A 10394-nucleotide genomic window follows, 5' to 3' on the forward strand; every position below is an offset into this window, starting at 1 on the left:
TCCCCATAAACATTTTTTCTCCCTCAGTTGGAGTGTATGATGTGAACATTCCTCTATCGGCACAAATGTGACGGGTTGCACCCATATCAACCCACCATTCCATGGGATTTCCAACAAGGTTGCATTCAGAAACAACTGCCGATAAATTCATATTGGACATGCCATTTGATATGGCATCAGATTCGACAATGTTGGCTTGGGATTGCCTCTTAGGTTTGCGACAATCAACCGAGCGATGTCCAGCCTTTCCACAATTGTAGCAATTGCCCTTGAACTTCTTTGCATTCTTCTTTGTAGATTCAATGGAATGCTTTCTCTTCTTTCCTTTGTTGTTGCTAGATTCTACCACATTTGCCTTTGCTTGTGGTATGCTATTCCCAACTCGTTTTTCCGAACTTCGGTTGTCTTCTTCAATCCTCAATCGGACCACAAGTTCTTCAATATTCATCTCCTTGCGCTTGTGTTTGAGATAGTTTTTTAAGTCCCTCCACATGGGTGGAAGTTTCTCGATAATTGCAGCCACTTGAAATGATTCGCTCACGGACATATTTTCCGCATGAATGTCATGGAGTATGACTTGCAATTCTTGCACTTGACTGATGACGGTCTTCGAATCTACCATTTTGTAGTCCAAGAATTTTCCCACAATGAACTTCTTGGTTCCGGCATCTTCGGTCTTGTACTTCTTTTCCAAGGACTCCCATAGTTCCTTTGCAGATTTCTTGTAATAATATACACCGTATAAGGCGTTGTCCAAGCCATTAAGAATGTAATTCTTGCATAAGAAATCCGAATGTTTCCATGCATCCAAAGCAATCAAAGATGCCCTATTGTTTTCCCCTTCTTGTATGGCGGGAGGATCTTCATTCAAGAATTTTGCCAAGTTGAGGGTTGTGAGATAAAACAACATTTTCTGTTGCCACCTTTTGAAATCAACCCCAACAAATTTCTCCGGCTTTTCCCCATGTGAAACGGAGTTTGAATGTACGATAGTAGGGGCACCCACAACCGGAGGAATCACATTGGTAGGAACACTTCCTTCAGAAGTTCCCATGTTCGAAGTTTCATTCGAAGTAGTATCGGTATTAAGAACCGTATGTAAAACAGAAGATCAACCAAAAATAGAAGTGAAGAAGAAGTTAAACTTAACAAGTTTAACCAAGCAAGAATGTCACTTTCACAAAATATATATAAAATTCGACTTAAGATTGTTGGATGAATTTTGTGAATAGTGACGCCAAAATAAGTATAATGATGGTTTGTAAATCCGTGCCGAAAATTGGACAGAGTAACGGCAAAGAAAACACAAACAAGAAGAAGAAGAAAGTAGGGACAAAGCCGAGGCAAGAGTTGGACTCTTTGTCCTTAAGTCGAATTTGCCCCGCAACGGTGCCTACGGATTTCGGCAATCGACTCCCAAGATACAACGACTACACTTGTGTTTGTAGCACTCCAAAACACAAGTACAACGAACCAAATTTAGGCTTATGTACTCCAAGGATGAAATGAAGGAAAATCAAAATAAATGAAATGATTTTGATTTTAGATAGAAGAGAGGATGAGAGATGTTTTGCATATCAAATTGTGAGGAATAGGACACCCAAAGGGTCCTATTTATAGACCATGAAAGGGTGTGGACGAAATGGTTGAGGCCAAACCATGTACCCTTTCCAAACAATGCACCTTTATGAAAAGGTGTCTATTCACTAATGGCCTTTATGAAAAGGTGTCTATTCATTAATGGTTGAGGCCAAACCATGCACCCTTTCTAAACAATGCACCTTTATGAAAATGTGTCTATTCACTGATTTTCGTCCTTTTTCGTAATTTCTCATTCATCCGATATTGGTTTTCGAAATGCCAAATATACCAAACAATTTTGCCTAAACGGATTGAGTCGAGCTTTTGAGTATTTGGCCGAAGTCGATACGAAGTCACTTTAATCGATTTTCAATTCTCGATTTATTTAACCAATATCCAACAATTACTAGAAAGATTTATTGATAGAGATTTTTGAGACATAACTCAAAAACTTGATTTTAGTAAATTAATAGTATGCATTTGACCACAAATTCTATGAATGCAACTTTTGTTATATAGCCAAGAATTTGATTTGCGAATAAAGGCTAAATGATTTTGATAATTAATACTATGCAGCATACATGCGTGGGTGTATTTGGTCTTATTATTGTAAATTATTAAATTATATAATTGTAAACTGCATGTAGAGTTGTAAATTGAACCGCGCCCGCCATTATAAGTTAGTTGGTTTCAAGATGAACAATGATGTGAATGTTCATTTTCATTTTCATTTTCATTTTCTAACTCATGTTCTTGACTAATTTTTGCTTTATTTTCTTGAATTTGTGATCAAATTTTACAATAATTTGAGAAACAATGTTGTTTGGTATTACGACCTTGTCGTGTTCGAAATAGAGGAGTTCCAACTTCCATGTTTCCCTTCTTCTTTTTGCTCGTTTCGATTAAGTCGAGTTAAGTTCTTTCAAGATGAATATTGAAAGGTCTTGCTGAATACCAGAGAAAATCTAACCATGAATTTGGTAATTAAACAAAATAATTCTACAGATTTATTGAAACTAATATTAATCACCAACATACAAATACAATAAAAAAGGGTAAGTCATCTTGTATGTTCGTATGCCGCCATTAATGATCACATAGGAGAAATTATTTTCCAAACAAAACTAAAATTGGTGTTAAAAAAACTTATTATCGTCTGCACAATGCCACACGTGATTGAACATCCGTTAAACAATACATCACCTAATCACCCCCAAAAATCCTAGACTTTTGGATGTTGATTCAGTAAAAACATGGAAAATTATCATTTTCTGCACAATGAAGCACTTGTATTTGAAGTGCATTCTGTCTATAAATGTTGCACGTCGAAAAGGCGCCAGTTTCTTCTAAGTTCAAATCTTGAAATAATGCCCCTGACCATCATAAGATCCAGCACCGGCAGCCAGAAGAATCTTGTAGTCCTTCAAACCATCTGTCCCAGGTCGGATTTGTAGGACCATTCGTTCTGATACACAAAAATAACCAAGCCCTTTACATGTAAAGTGAATTCGACACCATAGGACAGTAATAAAAAGAAAAGCAGCAGTAATCTTGTTCATTGTAATCTTCAGTAGTGTGCTGAGTACTGCATACTAAAGATACACTTTTTATTCAAGGTTGATTGGACAAATTAAGGACGTGAGAAGCATTCTAAAAGTAACTTACAGTGGAAGTAGTGGATCTGGCTTGGTTTCAACGTTCGTCAGCATTCTGTCAAGAACAATAATTCGATTAATGAAATGCTGACAGCAGATAAATAGTACGTCATCTAAGTATCTTCTCTTACTTACTCCTTACAAGCTGCTGATGCTTTCTCAATTTTATCAAGCTGTTCCAGTTCTTCCTGTACAACATATATTATCGCATGTAATTATAAGTTCTTAATTAATTACTGCGTGCATTTGGTTAACTAGCAACATTAAATATATTTTAAGCAACAACAAAGAAACCCCAAGAAAAAGTGTCACGTGCCAGATGAGCCTTTACATTTAATCATCTCATGAAGACAGTGTCCGCCGGATCTTAAACTAGAAAGAAACTCTCTAGCATAGCATCGGCATATCAATTGTGAAAATATCTAAAGATTTGGACTGTTGCACTTATTTCGTAGGCAAACTGAGATAGACATTCTCTTTACTGTTGAATGTTGATTCATGCTTATTAGGTTAATAAGCGACTTTTTTGCAAATTATACGTGTGCAAGTACCATCTTACAAGACATAATCGTGTGCCTTTTCCCCTGAAATTATCCTAGTACGACAAATGTGGAAAAACTAAGCCCCTGTTTGGCACTTATTAAATTAAGAATAATTCTATTTGTACCGAATTGGAGGTATTGAAAGTTGTTCCCCCTCTCACAATGCACACGGGTCGTGCATGAATATAAAAATTTTCAAATGTAGTCCTACCCCCTATTGTAAGTAGTAGGTAAAGGATTAGGTAAAAAAATTATGTATATGTAGTATTGTCCTTGATATACGTACCGAATTTTTTTACCGACTACTCAGAACAGGAGTGGAGAACACATGTCGGCATTTTTAAATTCACGCGGGGCCGCATGCATCGTGAGGAGGGACACCATTCGATACATATGGAATAACCCTTAAATTAAAATTCATTTCTCTCTCTCTTCTTATCAATCACACATTATTCAATAAAATAATATTACACTTAAACCTAAAAACTTTTTATTCATTTTTTATCACACATTCTTTAAAAAATCACTATTCCTTTCATCATAATTTAAATTAATGGAACCCAAACAGGGGCTAATTCGATTGAGTCCTACCAAAAACTGACATATTATTCATCCCAATCTATCTGCAATGTTTACAGATCACGCCCTTCAAACTGAATTGCATCTTTTTGTGACCTGACTTAATATGGTATTGTGGACAATATTGCATCCATCGCTGCTCATTTTCAATTTTTTTTTTTTTAAATTTCATTTTATACATGTTGTACATGCATTCTATGAGCATCACTGCATCAGATCCAAGATGATATCTGCACAATCATACATCTTATCAAGAACAGTAGATCCTAGCATACAATCAGAAATTTTCATACAGAAAATTTTAATAATATAACGTGTTTTACTTAATGACAGACACACAAGAAGTTGACACACATAAAATATATTATGCAATTCTAAAAACATGAACTTCCACTAATGAATATATTATCAAAACATTAAAGTAGACGATTAAACAACCAATATTTGCATGTCCATTAGTTGTACAGAGAAATGCAAACCAGTTCTTTTATTGTGGTGGTGGTGATTGCTGACATCTGACAGCCATTGCAGGAAATCTATCTTGAACAGAATTCAATTATTTTCAGATGTATGATATCCTAGCAATAAAAAGTCTTACTATCTTGAACAGATGGCTGCCCCATTATCGTGGGAAACTTGTGGGAGTCAAGTAAAAAAAAAAAAGGTATGCCAGAATATCAAGTAAACAGAAAGAGTTACCGACACGTATGTTACAAATTTATATTTGAATTTATAAGGTAGATAAGTATATAGCCAATGATGCATTTTAAAGCCACGGTAAACAGATAAAATTGCAGGTAATATTTATGCAAGAGCTTGTTACAGTTTATATTGCCAATGCTTTAAAAAGGGTTGTGTTGGAAATGCAAATGGTACATTCAGTACATCCAGTTTATACAGCCAATGATGCATTTTAAAGCCACAGTAAACAGATAAAATTGCAGTTAATATTTATGCAAGAGCTTGTTACAGTTTATATTGCCAATGCTTTAAAAAGGGTTGTGTTGGAAATGCAAATGGTACATTCAGTACATCCAGTTTATACAGCCAATGATGCATTTTAAAGCCACAGTAAACAGATAAAATTGCAGTTAATATTTATGCAAGAGCTTGTTACAGTTTATATTTCCAATGCTTTAAAAATGGTTGTGTTGGAAATGCAAATGGTACATCCAGTACTTCAAAGTTTCACTTAATTGCAAATGAAATAATAGTCCATTTTGGACATTTAGGGGGTGTTTGAGCCACATTATTTTGGTAATAATACATTCTTGAATAGTGCATTGATAGGAAATGTGTGGTTAAAAAATAAGGAAATTTTTTTGATCTGCGTGTAATATTATTTTATTGAAGAATGTGTGATTGAAATGATGTCAAATTACTGTTTAAAAATGTATTTTTTTGGAATAATGTGGCTCAAACAGACTCTTAACTAAATGGGAGCCATTCAACAGTGAACATCCTAGCATACATGATACATAGAAAGGAAGGGAACTATCATTAACTTTCTAATTCTACTAGAAGAAGCAAATATATCAGCACAAAATATGTACAGGGAAGAAGGCAGTATGCCGACCGTCGGACTACTATAGTTGTCTGATTCAGAAAATGAAGGATGATTAGTTTGATCTGATCCATTGATAGCAATAAAATAAAGGAAAAAATTGCAATAGAGGTCCCTAACCTACTTGTTTTATGCAAATGAGTTCCTAACCTTTAAATCTTGGCATTTAGCCATTTACATCCTCAATCTATCACTTTTACAGCAGACTCAGTCCCCATAGACGGATATCCAAACTGGCATCGAAATTGGATGTCAGTTTCATAAATCCATTATCTGTTAAGGATTAATGAGTAGAAACTTAATTTGAGTGAAACAAAAAAGAACAGAATTAAAGAAAAAAGGGCCTCTGTAACCCCTTACAATCCCATCACCACTGTAACCACCCTGTCAATTTAAAAGGAATCACTGAAAAGGACATCAATTCAAATCCTGGATTTTCAAATTGAGAGAGATCAAGAATTCTCACTATTTCTTAGATTCATCCACCCAGCTATAGAAATCCAGTGCCCAAAAACTCAAATTTCTTAAAGATAATCAGCTTGTTCATTCCCAAACAATATATACTCTGAGTGTGTTTTTCCAAGCAAATGATGATAACTTTGAGTCTGCCTTCGATTGAGGCTGCCAATTTCCAGAGTATTTACCAAGGAACAGTACGCACTGAAAGTGCTCCCTTACAACGCATCCTCAACCTGATCCAATCAGCTATATTTGTGGATGTTGTGGCCAAGACATTCATTGATGCTTTACATGTTGCTGGAAACTGTTACTTTGTAGACTTGTTATGGTCTAGCGTGATCATGTCATGACTCTTCTTTGAAGTGTACAAGTACAGACTGATGTCGGCCCTTCAAGTTTATGTCCATTTTGGTTTGCAGAAAAATTGTAGCCATTTGAAATGCACATCCTTAATAAGAAATATAGAAAATTTTAAAGAGACATGCATCCCAATTACGTCCGTGATGACAAGCTTTAGGTATGGCACTAGCAGTGTTAGATAAGATGGCACCTGATATGGATTGAGGCATAGAGTTGGGGCGAACTAACAAGGTAGGGTAGCTGGGGGGGGGGGCTAGTTTGTTTGGTGGTAGCTGGAGATTTCGGATGGGTGTGTGAAGGGATGGATAGCAAAGATGATGCATTTGTTCTCTTTTTTCCATTTTTTTTTTTTTTTGTTTTCTATTGAATGTTCTTCATTTTTCTTTCTTTCATTTTATTTTACAGAAATTAAGTCTTTACCCATTTCATCTGTCTGAAGAGTCGACATGATAGTCATGTGCCATTTCATCAGTAATTGGACAAAATCAAAACTCCATTAAAACTGGTTTGCTACCAAAGTGAAAGGTTGATGAGTTCAACAATTAAAGGTTAGGGATCCATTTGCACCAAATACATAGGTTAGAGACCTCTACTGCAATTTTTCCCTAACCTATCCGTAATTTTCCCCAGATATATTTACAGAGGGAAAAGGAAGCAAAAATGATCACATATACTTTCTTTTTCTTTTGACAATTTCAATGAAGCATGACAAGACTACTGATATTGGAGGAAGCAATATGCTTCAAACCTCAATGAGAATTACTTCCCTAAACGAAATAACAAACCAATACTGCAAACATCTTATAACCACCGTTACCTCTCAAAAATTTAATCCATAGTCTGAACTTTTGGAGCTAACTCAATCAAAATCACATCAAGAACACATACTAATCATGAAGCAAGTTAATCAAATAGTACTAGAAATCACTAGTCTTAGAATGTTTTAGTCCAAGCATTTCTTACTACCAGATACTAGATGCAATACCAATTTATTCAAAAGAAACATCTATATATTCAGAGGGGAAAATAAAATGAAATTTTTCAAGACCATACTTTACTCTCTATATACATGCAACTTATTAGATGGAAATCTTATCCTCCATTAAGATTCCTCTTCCACGCAAAATCATCATGTACAGTATGATTATGCTACTCCAATGAATAATCTTACCATCTGAACCTCCTAATATCAGGAAAAGTAAAGAATGTCCAAGTCAACTTATATAGAGATAAATCAATACCCTTGATCAACATTTATCAATTGCAGGAGATTCCTCCTTACAGAACCCACGTGTAAATTGAACTTGTGAGGACAAAAGTATTATATGACCTGGCATTTTGGGACTGAGCTGAGCTCGTGCTATATAAGCTAAAGTTGACAAGTGAACCAGCCCATGACATTGCCAAACTTATTCAAAAGTAAGGGTCAACCACATGTTCCAATGAGATCACTCAACGAGATTTCGAGTTTAGGAGGCGAAGCTAATGACGCTCGTGACAAATGTGTCAAACATGCAAGCAAGTGCATAGGAATGACACCCACCTTAGGGAATGTAACAGCACAATAGGAACGTGCAAAGCCTATATACCCACCAATCAAAAACTAAGAAATGACCTAATGGGTGTGATTCTGAGACACAAGTCCAACGATTATACAAGTCCCAAATAACTTTGACAACCGGTTGTCCCAAAGAAGTAACAATTTTGGCCATACACACAATCAATAATACAAAATTGTTCGTCACTGTTCTCATAACAAAATTTGACATGGACATCAATCTACCATAGCAGCAAATTCCCCATTACCCTACAGCCCACACTGAGAAGGTCGACTAAGTCCGCAGTTTTGCATCAACAATTTGCAATCGAACTGTCCCACTAACTCAAAAAATTAAGAAACCATTATTTTAATTTTTTTTTTTTTGTCTTACACCAAGAAAAGAAGGAATTCAATTGTTACAGCATTATCAGCTAAATGAAAAATGTGCCAAAACACCAAACGACCCACCTCAAGGTTTCACCAATAGCATTCAAAATCAAGAAACACTAAATTTAACTTCCAAGGTAATCAAATAACATAAAAAACAAATCTTGAAAACAAGGTCAAAGGTCAGAGAAAAAGACAGTAGTTATCAGACACAAACCTCCAAGAAACGAGTTTCTTGCTCAAGTCTCTTCAATTCGGCAGAAATCCTATGTTTCCCTCTCGTATCTGTAGCTCCAGCCACCGATCGCGCCTCCTCTGAATTCTCTGATTGCATTTTCCCCCCCAAAAAGAAGCCCCCTAAAACTTTATGACAAAATTACAAAGACTAAATGCCCATTTTGAAAAAAAGTTAAAAATTTATGAACTAATGTTGTCTGGTTGTAATCAGAAGACGTGTTGATGGAAGAGAAGAAAAAAGGGACAGGGACTTTTGATTCTATTGGAGGAAGAAGAAAGGAAGCAGAAAAGAGGGAGCTTTGGCCTTTGTCTGGGGTTGAGTCGTCTCTATTTGTTTGGGAAATGAAAGGAAAGTTGGTGGTCTTTTTCTACCCAGCATCATTTTTGGCGTCTTGTTTGTCTTACTGCCCTAATGAAAAGGGAAAAATAAAGAAGACAAACTTTCTATATATTCAGAACGACCTTGTCGGATTGGAGTGTGAATGCCACTCTCTTGCCAAAATTAATTTTTTTATTTTTTTATTATTATTTTTTAATATATACACTATGATGTTATGGAATTAGCAAGTTTATTAGGGAAATATCAAAAATCGAATTTATGGTGTTACGTACAACTTTCATCAATAACAAAAGTCAGTAATTCTCATTTATTTGTACTTTTTGTATTCTTGAAAAGAAACCCCAATGAAGCTCATACTTATAAGCTAGAGGGCCCATTTTTTTAATCAATTTATTGAAAATCGAATTCATGGTGTTATGTACAACTTACATTGCTCTTATTCTTTTTGATATTATTCTAAAAGTTTGGGTAAATTACAAGATTTAAGTTTCTTGTCACGTGAATATTCTTGTCCTCTTACATTTTTTGCCATTAATATAAAATTCATGCAAGTAATATATTATTTTATAAAAGATTTATATTAGATCTATTTGTAATTGGCTATTTCTTAGACAAAGTAATGAAATTATAATTAAAGTCAAATAGTTAAGAATTGATAGTATAGTGCTTGGAAGAGTCAAAATGTCCAAGAAGATTACATACGATCAAAAAAATGCAATTAGTAGTCAAATGAGTATCATGCTCTAAAATTTTCAGTCACAAGTTGTAATGCACTTTCCATATAGAAAACTTTCGAACTTGAAAAATATTACTTCAAGAAGAATTATAACCCTTTGAATTAACATTCAGACGAACTTTGAATTACCTCAATCCGATATCGAGAAAAAAAAGTTATGATAAAAATATCGTCAACTGCTTAGAGATCGCTCTCTAGTCCCCCCAATAGTTGCATGAGTGGAGGTGTTATCTAGAAAACACTAGATTCACGATTTTTACTGATTTTCTAATCCTATTCAACCTCAAAATGCTTCATATTTTTGAATCATTATTTTATAATATAGATCATTCCTTTGAAGATCTAAAATACATTATATTGATTTCTTGATTCAACCCCAAGATCTTTGTTTCTTAAATTCATCCCAAAAATTGT

The 10394-nt window shown here is 34.9% G+C and overlaps 1 protein-coding gene across 1 annotated transcript; it reads right to left on the reverse strand.

Moving 5' to 3' along the window:
• Positions 1-2625: 2625 nt before the first annotated feature.
• LOC111403075 (guanine nucleotide-binding protein subunit gamma 2-like) lies at positions 2626-9308 on the reverse strand. Its single transcript, XM_023031441.1, has 4 exons — positions 8885-9308; positions 3372-3424; positions 3247-3291; positions 2626-3046 (listed from the first exon to the last, which is right to left on the reverse strand). The coding sequence occupies exons 1-4, from the start codon at positions 8999-9001 to the stop codon at positions 2962-2964; spliced, it is 300 nt and encodes a 99-aa protein (XP_022887209.1). The 5' UTR covers positions 9002-9308; the 3' UTR covers positions 2626-2961.
• Positions 9309-10394: the final 1086 nt, after the last annotated feature.

The sequence above is a fragment of the Olea europaea genome, chromosome 11 (genome assembly GCF_002742605.1).
Source record: "Olea europaea var. sylvestris chromosome 11, O_europaea_v1, whole genome shotgun sequence".
Taxonomy (NCBI): domain Eukaryota; kingdom Viridiplantae; phylum Streptophyta; class Magnoliopsida; order Lamiales; family Oleaceae; genus Olea; species Olea europaea.